This window comes from Hydra viridissima, unplaced genomic scaffold (genome assembly GCF_058129835.1).
Source record: "Hydra viridissima isolate aposymbiotic clone 2 unplaced genomic scaffold, HvirCarnegie_v1 scaffold_2, whole genome shotgun sequence".
Classification (NCBI taxonomy): Eukaryota; Metazoa; Cnidaria; class Hydrozoa; order Anthoathecata; family Hydridae; genus Hydra; species Hydra viridissima.
In genome coordinates this window covers 7,422,501-7,436,149 of record NW_028324301.1, presented here as the reverse complement: position 1 = coordinate 7,436,149, position 13,649 = coordinate 7,422,501, and the positions used below count along the sequence as shown (strand labels likewise).

The 13,649-nt window shown below is 29.2% G+C and overlaps 1 protein-coding gene and 1 pseudogene across 15 annotated transcripts in view; one reads left to right on the top strand and one right to left on the bottom strand.

Moving 5' to 3' along the window:
- Nucleotides 1-974: 974 nt before the first annotated feature.
- Nucleotides 975-13,649, top strand: part of LOC145185289 (uncharacterized) — a 33,459-nt gene continuing 20,784 nt past the window's right edge. For 12 of the 15 annotated variants that reach the window (XM_090077503.1, XM_090077514.1, XM_090077511.1 and 9 more), the window contains exons 1-13: nt 975-1,113; nt 7,093-7,223; nt 7,413-7,556; nt 7,642-7,776; nt 7,978-8,121; nt 8,241-8,435; nt 8,914-8,944; nt 9,116-9,279; nt 9,463-9,546; nt 9,716-9,749; nt 9,921-10,084; nt 10,270-10,353; nt 10,516-10,549. In XM_090077503.1, coding sequence (XP_089933629.1) covers nt 1,077-1,113; nt 7,093-7,223; nt 7,413-7,556; nt 7,642-7,776; nt 7,978-8,121; nt 8,241-8,435; nt 8,914-8,944; nt 9,116-9,279; nt 9,463-9,546; nt 9,716-9,749; nt 9,921-10,084; nt 10,270-10,353; nt 10,516-10,549 — 1,381 coding nt within the window. In that variant the 5' untranslated portion in view covers nt 975-1,076. The remainder of the gene's footprint in view (nt 1,114-7,092; nt 7,224-7,412; nt 7,557-7,641; nt 7,777-7,977; nt 8,122-8,240; nt 8,436-8,913; nt 8,945-9,115; nt 9,280-9,462; nt 9,547-9,715; nt 9,750-9,920; nt 10,085-10,269; nt 10,354-10,515; nt 10,550-13,649) is intronic. The other 3 variants (XM_090077505.1, XM_090077510.1, XM_090077509.1) reach the window with 3 other exon arrangements.
- On the bottom strand, nt 11,015-12,692 carry LOC149891736 (uncharacterized; annotated as a pseudogene).

The window sequence follows — 13,649 nt, the reverse complement described above, 5'->3', positions numbered from 1 at the left end:
GCTTAATTACAATTTTTTAATAAATGATGGCACAAACTTTGTTTTATATAATATATTTATTTTATATAATATATTATTTCTTAATTTATTTTATATAATTCTCGCTTATTGTATCGCAACTAAGCCTCTTTTGCGCCCTTTTCAGGTTGGCGCCCATGGCACGTGCCCTGCCTGCCATACCCTAGATACGCCACTGCGAGACGCAGACCCTTACCTGCTGCACATTTCAGTTTGATCTTCTTGGCTTTCTAATCCCCCCCCCCCCCCTCCTTTCCCCTAAAAAGTGATAACCATCGTAAAAAGTTTGGAGTAAATTTTTGATAGGATCTATTTTTTTTTTTTTCAATTTACAAAAAAATGTTAAAAAGTTTTGATTTCAGCATAAACTTACGATAAAATATGTTTATAGAATCGACCCAAGGTGTCAAACAGCAACTCATAAGTTTTTTAATTGGTGACATATGTAGATATTCAAGAATGTCCCAATCACCGGTCTTTAGCGAATCATACGTTAAATAGATATTTTATATACGAACTTTTTTTTAAAGGTCCTCAAAAGATAAGTTCTGGTAGAACTTTTCAAGACATTTTAAATTTCTGAATAAACTGACATTCTAAGATATGTGTAACATTGTCGAATTAATGAAGACGTTCTCTAAAAAGCAATTTGTGCTTCTGACAAAATATTTCTTTTCTTTTTTCTCCAACCCACTACACACCTTGTTTTCAAAATTATCATGTTTATCAACCCTAAAACAAAAGATAAACAAATCAAAGAATAAGTGAAATATTTTAATAAAAAGTATTAAAATTGAATCCAAAGTGCCTAAATTAATGTTCTTGCAATCTATTCTAAAATTCAAAAATTAATAGTTTATATATTTTAAGGCCATGTTAAGCATTAGTAAGTAACCTGAGAAATCTTGAGTTGATTTTTGTTTTTATGAAATATATTTCAAAACATGTCATGTGATTTTAAACAATGATGTCATCAGTCATATGATTTTCAAAATATAAATTAGAATTCAGCTCCAAACAGCAACTTTCGCTTTTCTGACAGCAATCTTGATGCGAAAATGAAGTTGCCTATCGTACTGACACTAACGTCTATTGGTATGTATGTAGTTCTAAACCACTACTTAATCTGTGAAAACGATTATATTGCTATAGCTTTTTTTTGATTGCACCTAAGCCGGGATAAGATGTTTCTGAGAAAGTTGTAAAGATTATTAAAAAGAAAGAAAAAAACAAAAAAACAACAACAACAAAAAAAAAACACAACAATAACGAAACAATAATTCTCAAACCTCTTGAGTTTAATATATATATAATACAGTTAATATATAAAAAATTATGTTACATATATTATTTGTATTAAATGTATATTGTATATATATACAATATTTCTACATGTACTACATTTACAATATTTTTACATTTACACTTACATACAAGCATTTACTTTTGAAACTAGCATCTTCAACAGTTCAAAAAACATTTTATCTTGTTAAGCACTTGTATTATGTACCTTAAGGTTTTTACCAGCAGAAAAAAAATTATGAATCCTGTGATTTTGAAAAAACCTAAAGTATTAAACAAAGAGATTGTGGGTTTTCAAATATTTATAACTTTGAAATTAAAAACAAAAAAGATGTTGCTTTGGTCTTATAAAAAGTCAAGCAATATGACTGCAATGTAGATTTTCTTAAGGAATGGCTTTTTTATCATACATAAAGTTAGATTTCACTTTTTTTTATTTTTTATAAGTAATATGGTGAGCTATTAACGTTTTGAATATCAGTTAAACTTTACAACATCACACATTTTGTTTGTCATAGTATTCTTTTAAAATACTTGTTCAAACTATGAATATTAATAAGTTTGAAAGAAAAAATCTTTTAAATTATTGATTAATTTGATTGATTTTAAGTTACATTTTTTATAAGTAAACATTCCAATGATTAATTGTTATAAGTTTTAGCAAGCCTGATTAAGTGATTCTTGAGATGCAGAGATTGAATTAAGAAAACATTTTGGACAAATACATTTAAAGTATGTTTATATGAAGTTGAATAAAAATGCATTAAAGTATTTTAAAACAATACAAGCAGAATATGCATTAGCAGAAAACTTGACTGTGGTGGTAATCATATGTCAACTAAGAGAGAATCGGTCCTTAATATTGTAAGATAATGGTGGCTGCAAACTAATAGATAAGTAAATTTACTTAAATGATTCAAACAGATTCTAGGGTATCAGTTTTATGTTTCAATATCTGTGGAAAAGTGCCCTCAAAGTACAAATACATATTGAAAAAAAAAGGTTCATAAAAAGCACTCATCTTAGAGGATGTTTGCACTTGCAGTATAAAGATTAGGCCATTTGTGATTTCATCAACTTTGAATTCTGATTTGTACTACAAAAAATGCCTGGATTGTTCGAAACCATAGTAATTATTTTAGATTCTGGCCAGATCTAGAATGTTCTGTTTGTGTTAAATCAAACTTGGAGCTGTATGAAATTAACTAAGTTGCTGTAGTAACTCCAAAAACTGAGCACTATCAAAAGAAAAGTAAGAGCATTTGGAAAATTACAAACACTAGTTCTTTTGTTTTCTGCATAAAATAAAGCTTAATTCAATACTTTACTAATGATAAACAATTTTTTTCCATATGTAATATAGAATGAAAGTTATAGCTTAAAGCATATAACCAAATATTGTTTACTTTATTCTTTAAATAAACTGAAAAGATGTTTTTACTACTTTATAGTATGGCTTTTACTAATATTTTTGTCTTCTGGTTGTAATTAAGTGGTAATATTATATTTATACATTATTATACTAATTAAATGATGGATTATGTTTTAGAATACAAGCATTGTTTCAATTGAGAATAATTTTTCTTGTAAGGGAGAGATAGAATAAATATAAATAACTCATTTGAAAAAGAATTCCCTATGAATCCTTTAATTAGTTTTTTACTAATGTAAATACTAATCTGAAAATGTAAAATTAACAAGTTTTCTTTGTATACAGAAGTGGTTAGAAACAACCTTGTGACCCACTTGTAAACTCTTCTCACCAGGATTACAGCATACATCTAATTCTAATCCAGTGTTCTTATTATTGTAAGAAGAGTCTCTGATTAAAAAAGCAGAACTACTCGGTTTACTAAGTGGTCCTGCTTTTTCAATCCATAATCTATAATCTGAGGCAACAATAAAGAAGTTTTAAAAAACATTTTGTTGTTCCATTTATGTATGAATGCATGATACATTAGCATTTTAAATCACATTTGGTTTGTAACATTTTTATCAGTTTTTTTATGTGGTAAAAATCTACAGCTTTAGTAGAAGTAATACCAATCCTTGTTCTTTGTACAACTTCCAGGTTTCTTCTGTTCATTAATTAAATAAATCATTGGCACACTCTTTCAATATATTCATTAAATCTATAGATTTGTTTTTTTAAAATATGTAATTTGTGCACAAATCCATTGATAAGTAATTTAAATTTTAAATCCTTCATTTTATTTTGAATAAAGGATTGAGAAAGATGTAATTAATGCCAAACAATAGACTTATTCTTAAAATATTTACAATTTTTTAAAAACTATATTTTTTTGATACTAATACTTCTTTTTTGTGCATTAACTGGAATTAACTGGAAAAGCGATATCTAGCCAATCGGATTTGTTTCTCTTATCAAAAACATAAGATATTATGATCTCTAATTTTGGGAATGATTTTGTCATAACGTCAATTTTTACACTATTATATGAGTCCATATTGAAAAATATGGGCTCACTCTCATATAATGGTGTAATACTTGCTTTGCTCTCAATTATTTACTTGAGCTTCATCGTTTGCTGTCCTGCTTTATAACCAATAACCTTAAAAAATATTTAATCACCAACTTAAAGAATCTTTAGTCATTAATATGGTAGAATTAATTGTTCTTTTGCTAGTTGCAAGTAATTTATTGATTGTTGGAAAATGAATATCTTTTCAAAGAAGAAGAAGTTGTAAGTTTCTCATTCTTCCCCTGCTAAGTGTAAGGGTGTGCATTAAAACTATAAAGTTATCTTTTTTTGATACTGTTTGTAAAACATTTATTTCTGACATGAGCAATACTCTTATTAGCTTGTACATTAACTAAAAATTAGAAGCAACTTATTGGTTACCTCTTATATCAACTAACATTAGTGTGGTTAACATTTAGCTCTATTCATTATTAATGAAATTATTTATATACAGCAGTGTTCAAAATTATGAACTGAAAATGAAAATAAAAAGTACCAAAGTTTTGGTTCATTAAAAAAAAAAAAAAATTGGAAAACTTTGTAAATGAAATTTAAGTGTAACTAAAGCCATAGCTGAAACCAAAACAGGCTGAAACTTGAAAACCAAATTGGTGCTAAAATAGCATGAAATAGCTATTTTACATATACAATGTGTCATGTCACCAGAAATATATATTTTTGCATATTACATAGGTTTAGTTTTTGTAGTGTCATAAGTCACTACAAAAACTAAACTTATGTAATATGCAAAAATATATATTTCTGGTGAATCAATCATATTTTATCTTTATTATTAGTTGGGGTTTTTATGTGAGCTACTAAATTTTGCAGATCAGTGCACTATCAATTAGGAACTAAAAGGTTGTGCAAAATAGAAGGAATTCGCTAAATGATTTTTTGAAAAACCTGATGGATAATTTAGACAAATTTCTGTGGATAGATGAGGTGTATTTCTATCTAAACAGAACTGTTTATACCAAGATCACCTTCATTTGTAGTGACACAAATCCATACAGTTGTGCCAAAAAGTCACTCAATTCACTAAAGTTGCGGATGTGGATTGGTTTTTCTTACCCAATTATTTTTCCACCATTTTTCATTGAAACCAGGACTATTTATGGTGACAGCTATCTGCCCATGTTGCAGTACTTGAGTATCTGATGTAGAATGTGGTTTCATGTATGAAAGCCCTTCGGAGATGTACATCAGCAATATACCTACAAGATGGCGCTCCACTGCATGTAAAGAGAAGTGTGTGCCCATTTCTAACAGAGACCTTCACAAATAATCATGTTATTAGCCATTTATTCCTGTAGTTCTGGCCACTGTGTTCACCAGATTTATTGCCTTGCAATTTCTGGTACTGGGACAATCTAAAACAGTTGGTCTATGCACCCATACCACCTTTCACACTTGAAAATTTAAATGTTCAAATATCAGATGTTGCCTAGCAACTAACTACTGACATTATTGGACCAATGTTTCTGTCTTTTATTGATCGCCTTCAAATAATACAGGAAAGTGATGCCAGTCAAATTGAATGATATTGATAAACACCATTCTTATTATCTTTATTTATCATTTTTATTTGTTTGATTAAATATTTGGAAAAAAAAAAAGATTTGTTTTTGTAGTGACTTATGACACATAATGACACAATAATGACACATGGTATTTAAATGATCAGTATGCAACATAATTGAATGAAAAAGTAGAATATGTGAAGTCATTTTAAAATTTAAAGTTCACCTAAAGAATGGTTCGAGAGTAATAAATTGAATGAATTATGTAACATAGTTTTAATTAAAATAACTACAACTTATAATTAAAAACTGATAATGCCCCCCAAAAATTAAAACACCAATTTAATTAGAAAACCATCATAATCCCACAATAAATGAAAAACAATCTAATATCTAAACTTAAAAAAAATCTCTTTATCAAAATTTTGGTTCATTATGATAATTGTTTGAACTGAGACTGAAACCAAACAAGCAGAATGTTGCAGAAACAGAATTTTTGGTTTCAGTTTTGGCGAAAATTGATACTGAAGCTGAAAGTTTTGATTCACTAGTTCAAAAGTATTTATTGAAAAAATCCATACATTTTAGTTTTTCACTAAATTTTACAAAGAAACTGAGAAAGTATTATTTACAGAAGAATAGTTATTTGTAGCAACAATTAAACAACTTATTTTCAAAAACTGAAACTTTACATACTTAATTTAACATTTTTGAGTTTTCAAAAAAATAGCAGTACCATATCCACATGGATTATTCTTGTTAACTAAAAAAAATTGTGTCTTGTCATATATTAATTTAGTTAATTTTCAAGTAGTTTTTGTAAATAATACCTTTTTTTTTCTGAAAAACTTAAAACTTAGTTTTAAAATGGAAAGCATTGCACTTGGTAAAAATGTTTCAGTTAAAAAATCACACTTTTGAATGTTTGATAATTCATCATGGTTGTTAATTCATTCATAGTAGATAAAGATTGAAAGGTAAAGTAAAAGAAAAAAAAGTTGATTACAACTTCTAGACAAGAACTTTACAAAGTGTGAAACATTACAGAATAAAAATGTCTTTTGTTGTTTGTGAAAGAAAAACTCCTTGCTAGTTAATTTTTATTATCTTAAAAACTATTCTAAAGTTTCTAAACATCTTATCACTCCTATTTTTAAGTTCTTGTGGAATAAATGTTACCCCTAAACTTGTTGAAAATTTTTATGGCTGTAAAAGTTACTGAGTTTGATTTTGTGTGTGTGTGTGTGTGTGTGTGTGTGTGTGTGTGTGTGTGTGTGTGTGTGTGTGTGTGTGTGTGTGTGTGTGTGTGTGTGTGTGTACACATACATAGTAACTATTATTCACATATAACAGTCGCATTCTAGTGTTAGATAAAATTTTCTGAAATTTGCTTCAAAATTACATGTTTGCAGTTAGAAAATAATATCCATAATCCTAAACCTCTGGGTTCACTGTGCACTGTATTTTTGCAGAAAATATCTGGTCTATCAAAGTTGAACTAGATGCTCGTGGCAATTTTTTAAATGAGAGTAATCTTGAGGCAATACCATAATATATAAATAGTAAGACTTTTCCTCAAACAAAATAAATTCAACCTTATTATTTTTAATGTGCCATTCTCTCAGTGCTTAAAAGATTGCAGAAAAAATTAATAGTATCAAACCTTAATTCAAGTTGTCTGCACCTTATTTACAATAATAAGAATGGAAACCAAAATAATTGTAATTTTTTCTTTATACATTTTTTTTATCATTTTCATAATCTAGTATATGCCATTACTGTGGAGAATGATTGTTCATTAAGAGGACCATCTTATTGGTGTGAAAGCAAGGTCACTGCCATCAAATGTCAAGCAACCAACTATTGTGAAAATCATGTTTGGCCGAAAGAAGAAATTGTATGAAACCTTTAAGATAAACTATTTCTGTTCCTTAAAATTTATAAAATTAAATATTTCATCTTAGCAATCTTTGGAAGAAAGCTTTAATCTAGTCATTTTTTAATTTTATTTTCTATGGTTTTAATATTCTAGATTAGCCAAAAGTTGTAAAGCACTATGTTGATCTTTTTTATTTACAAAATTAAGGCAAAAGATTTGTGTGCAGAATGTAAGCAAGCTTTGAATATGTTCCATGCATTTGTTGATAATAATAATAATGAAGCAGAATCAATGACAGAGGCATATTTAAAGCAGCAATGTGTACTGTTTCCTGATTCAGCCAAAGATTCAGTAAGTATAATTTTAGAAGATGTTCTTGTGTTTAAAGTAAAGAATATAGCATATTGACATTTTTTTATTTTTTTTTATCTTTTAGTGCAATTTCATTGCAGGTGTATATACTGCTAAGCTTATTGAGTTTGTAAGAAAAGCTACATCAGATGTTCAATTATCTTGCAGCCAATATGGAATGTGCACTAATGATATACCTTCTGTTGATGCCAAAAGCAATGTACTTTTTTCACATTCTTTACTCTTTTAAATAGCTAATTCTTCTGTCAATGGGCAGAACTATGAGATAGAAATACTTTTGGCTAATTTTTCTAGCATAAAATGGGAATCTAAAAGAGGTTTTTAAAGAACTTCTAAAGATTTAAACAAAGGCAAAAAAGATAATTTGAAAAAAATTTTTTTTTTTTTTTTTTTGATTTAGGGAAATACTCTCTGTGAAGATTGCCAGTCATATGTTGGCACACTGCACAAGAACCTTGAAACAAATGAAACAAAAAGTGAAATAATTAAAATTTTGGTGTTTTTATGTAACCATCTTGGTAAAACTGATATTTGCCGTAATGTTGTAAGTAATGAAGATTTTAAAAGGTTATTCTTATTGAGATAGTTGTTGTTATTAATTGTTATTGTTACTAATTGTTATTAATTATGTTGATTGATTTATAAAATATTGTGTTTTAACAGTGTGTTTCATTGGTTAATGAACTTGCTCCTGGTGTTATTGTTTGGTTGTACAACCATACTCAAGAGCCATTAAAATTTTGCACTCATCTTTATCTTTGCAAAAAAACATTTATTCCTCTTGTGAGAGATATGTCTATGAGCAATTTATTGAGGTTGACCTTACACATTACAAAGACAACTTTAAGGAATGACAAAGTATGGCATATTATTAACTTCTATTTTTACTCTTTTCAGTTTTGTTACTTTTTTATTAATTAGTCAACAAATAATTAAGAATCTTTTTATTCCTAAAGGCAATCTACAATACCTTATAATTATGTGTAACATGAAGAATTGTGTGATCTGTATATGTTGATGTGTCAAAAGTATTGCACAATTGATTACTACAATTGTGGCAATTACTGCAAGTGGGTGAAGGTATTATGTGGCAAAAATAATTAACTCATAAAATCTGGGGTTAAAGTATGTTTGCGATGAAAAATATTGAAATATAACACCTCCATCCACTGTTAAACTTGTAGTTTTATTACTTTTTATACCTTGTCATTATAATTGAAAGAGTGATTTGTAATACCTTTATTTCCATTACTTATTGAAAATATATGACACAACAGCTTGATCTACTCAGATTGTCAATTGAATGTCAATTTATAGTTAATTTAACTTTTTTTAGATTGCAGATGTTATGATCAAAGCACAAAAAGGTATTCTTGCATATTTTGTTATGTTAAATGTTTAAATTTGTATACTCTTGTATTGTATATGTTGTGTATTATATGCAACTTTGTAAGAAAAAGGCATTGTCTAACTCACAATCATTGCTAATAAATGAAACCTTCATTTGATAACATAATGACTGTCTCATGTTGTTACAGTTGAAATGAAACCCAAAACTGTCAAGCAGGGTGCATCATGTGAGGTGTGCACATTAGCTGTGAGTTACTTGGCAAGTGCCTTAAAAGGAAATGAAACAAAGGCTGAAGTTGCACAACTTTTAGAGGAAGCTTGCAGTTTTCTGCCATCATCAGTCCAATCAGAGGTATGTCCAAGCTAGCTGCACACTAAATAAAGACTTGTTTTTCAATATCCTTGATTTTTTTTATTGCCTTTATCTAAACATTTTTTTTTCTTTATTGGAAGGAGTTAAAACTTAACCAAACATCTACTACTTTAAATTAGGTAGCAGTTATTTAAATGTGATGTTGTTTGTGTTTTTACACAGTGCAATCAGTTAGTTGATACCTACAGTGGTGCAATTGTTGATTTGATTGTAGAAGGTCTCTCTGATCCTGGTGCCATTTGCAAGGTTAGTAAATGAAAGTCACAATGTTGATCTGCTTGTCCAGTAGCAGGGGTGACACCTTTTTTTTCCTACTTCCCAAAGTGATATTTCAAGTATCCTGTGCTCTTAACTTGGTAAGGTATGAAAGTAATTGGTTGATTTGTCTTTTTGACAAATTTTTTTTTTTTCTTAGGCGATTGGTCTGTGTTCATCAAAAGTAAGCGAAGGTATTGTGTTAAATATAAAGTTGTATATTCCTGTATTATATGTGCTTTGTTTTACATGCAACAGTGTAAAAAAAAAAGAAAGAAATTGTCTAACTCAAAACAAATGCTAATAAATAAAACCATTGACTAATCACATAATAACCATGTTGAAAATATCTCATATCGTTACAGTTGTAGTGAAATCCAAGACTGTCAAGCAGAGTGCATCATGTGAGGTGTGCACATTAGCCATGAGTTATTTGGCAAGTGTCTTAAAAGGAAATGAAACAAAGGCTGAAGTTGCACAACTTTTAGAGGAAGCTTGCAGTTTTCTGCCATCATCAGTCCAATCAGAGGTATGTCCAAGCTAGCTGCACACTAAATAAAAACTTGTTTTTCAATATTCTTGATTTCTTTTAATGCCTTTATCTAAACATTTTTTTTTTTCTTTATTGGAAGGAGTTAAAACTTAACCCAACATCTGCTACTTTTAATTATGCAGCAGTTATTTTAACATGATGTTGTTTGTGTTTTTACACAGTGCAATCAGTTAGTTGATACCTACAGTGGTGCAATTGTTGATTTGATTGTAGAAGGTCTCTCTGATCCTAATGGCATTTGCAAGGTTAGTAAATGAAAGTCACAATGTTGATCTGCCTGTCCAGCAGCAGAGGTGACACCTTTTGTCTCTATTTCCCAAAGTGGTATTTCAAATAACCCAACTTGGTAAGGTATGAAAGTAATTGGTTGATTTGTTTTTTTCAACAAAGTTTTTTTTTTTTCTCAGGCGATTGGTCTGTGTACATCAAAAGTAAGCAAAGGTATTATGTTAAATATATGAAGCGGTATATTAGTGTATCCTGTACTTTTCGACATTAGGTTGGTCCCAAGGCTTTTTTTTTCTGCCTTTAGGTACACACATTAAGGATGGGTATATAAAATGTTATCAAAATAAAATCAACATTTGCCAAAATATACTTTAAATTTTTCAAATATTTACTGAAATATGGATGGGGAAGCAAAATTTAAAATGTGTAGGAGTGTCCCATGCAGATGTTTTAAAAAATGATTTTTTTCACCAGATTTAATGTCAATAATGAACTTTTTCAGAAAATTTGTAGTTAAGTGTAAGTCTGTTCCACTTCATACCCCATTTATAGGTGCTAGTTTTCAAAAATGCTTATTCTACAATATAATATAAAGGTCATAAAATTTAACAAACAAAAATTAAACTCGTTTTTCCTTAATTTAATCTGTTATTGGCACTAAAATTGACTAAATTAATCCTAAAATGAATAGAGATCCTTCTTGCTATTAAAAAGAGGTATTATTGCTCTATTTTCTGCTTTTGCTTGGATAATACCATCTCCTCTTAAAACCGAAACTGTTTCAGAAGCTGCAGTTACCTAAAAAAAACTAATTGTTTGGGAGATGCATAGCTTGCAAACTTTTTTCATGACAGTAAGTCTCTCTTAAATTTTTATCAATTAAATTGTATTATTAAGTATATGGAAAATTAATTTTACCTCCTTAGCTGCCCTTTCAACTCCTTTTGTGCAAACAGAGAAATACTGATTTACCATAGGACACTCTAGGAGTTTTTCAAGGTCATTATTGTTCATTTGACAGGTTAAGACAGGTTCACAAGCTTCTTTCCATGTTATAAGGTCAGTCAATGTGGTTGCATGCAAGTTTAAATTAGGAATCTTGTATTCTCTGGGAGCTAGGCTTCCCATACTTTAATGTTTTCAAATTTCCAGAATTTTGTTAGTAGCAAATTCCCTTTCAATCTTGTTTTGGCTGCAAAGTAATGTTTGCAATAACATTTCAGAATGAGAATACCATGCTGAAGATCTCACATATTTTTCAGTAATCTTATGTATATTTTTATCTTGAAGTTTGATAAGAGTGAGTTGGTTCAAGATGTGTCATGGTCCTTCTATCCAACTATGCTTCATTTTGATTTAGAACCACATAGGAAAGTAAGCTGATACAAGAAACTTAACAATTAATTCTAAGATTTTAGCTCATCTCCCTCTAATCCATTTTTGCATATCCACAATAAAAGTAAGGAAGAACCTGTGTTGAGCCACTTTAAATGGACTATAGTGCCTGATTTTTGTTTTGCAAAACTATCAGTAAGAGTTCTTGAAATTACTGTCTGGCATATTTTATAAGCATATTTCTGATCTGAAGATACATCATTTACTATTTCTTCTTAAAGTTCAATTAAGCCAGGACCTCCGGATATTGGCTTGAAATTGTAATTTCTTTCCATTTCAGTCACCTTGGGAAGCAACTTCCCAGAAGTCCAGAAAACCCTGTCTTTGAGGTTGTCTTACTATCAAGTTCTTCTATTAAATGTCAAAGGCAAAGTTCATTTGTGTGAAGTAAACATATTAGTCATCTAAACTTTACAATTTAACCTCTAAACAATGGAGAAGACCTCCATTATGACCTGTATTTGTAGTTGTGCTATTACAACCAAAGAACTTTAATGTATCTTTAACACCGTTCAAAGTAGACCAGTGAAATATTTCATTTGCAATATGTTCAGCAGATTTAATCTTTGATTTTTTAGGTATTTCTTCTTTGGTTAAATGATGAAGATATTTACTGTACTCATCAGTCAAAGTGTTGTGATTTTCCTTTTTAACTTAAAGATAAAATTTTTTAGTTTCCTCATTAAATGCAAATACATTGGTTTTGTCACTTCTTCCATCGAAGAGAATACAAGAAACATCTTTAGACTCAAATCTATTCTCACCAAGAAACTGACACTGTGATAACCTTATCTTTGGCTTTATGCACTTTTTTTTTGTCCAGCAATAAAAAAAGAGCTAATTCTGGAACAGCTTCAGGCTCCACCAAATTCTTCAAATACCCTGAAGCAATTGCAGCAGCAGTAGCAGTGTTAGAAACTTATTATCTAATTGCAGCATAAGCTGTATTTTGAATCTTCATAAAATTTCACTTTACTTTAAAATCCTTACTTTTGTTTAATACATCAATATTTTCTATGCAATTAGAACATTTTAAGTCACTATTAGAATACCCTTCCCTGTTGTTACATTTTTCCAAAAACTCACATCTTCTTTTTAAATGGCTCCAATTTAACATCTCCTTTTATTTGACCTTCTGTTCTTTCTTACTACTTCGCTCTATTGCCTTTTGTATCCTTATAACCTCTTCATAATCTTTCGATTCTATCACAATTTGAGCTCTCTCCCCCTCTTTTGTTTTCTGAGCTTGGATAAATTCTAACTCCATCAAGGGAGTCCTTGCTGGTTTTTCACATGTACAGTTGATGTGAACCTTTCTTTCATATCCCAGAATTTTTGATTCTTTACAGAAAAGAATAGAGCATTTGCACTTATATCAAACAGTTTTGACAGATTTTATTATGCCGTCAACTTCTTCCTTTTTGATTAACCTTTTTCTGCAAATTTCCTGCAAAAAGTTCGAGCCACGAGCTCAAAGAAAAAAACTCAGGGGATGTGATTTTATGATCATACGCTTTTTTTGATCTTTCTTCAAATGGATTTATCTATTTTTAAAATTACTGGAGATGAGAGTCAGAGTTTGCTTTTTGTAACAACTTCCAATCTAGTCTCCTGAACTAAATCATCCAATGGATAGATTTTCTTTTCTGATAACCCTTTAATCAGTATAGCTTTAAAAAGAACAGCACCAAGAATTTGTAGTTCAGACAGCACAAAATCTCTTCCTTTCCTTGGAAATAAAATATCATTGTGTTATTTACTAACATTATTAATTTTGGTATTAACAATATAATATTCTTAAAAATAATTTTTTTTTACTAAGAAAACATCAATAATAACATTATTAAAACAATGTAATATTGTTAAGACATCATTTATGATATTAAGATAATGGTATAATATATATATATTTAAAAAA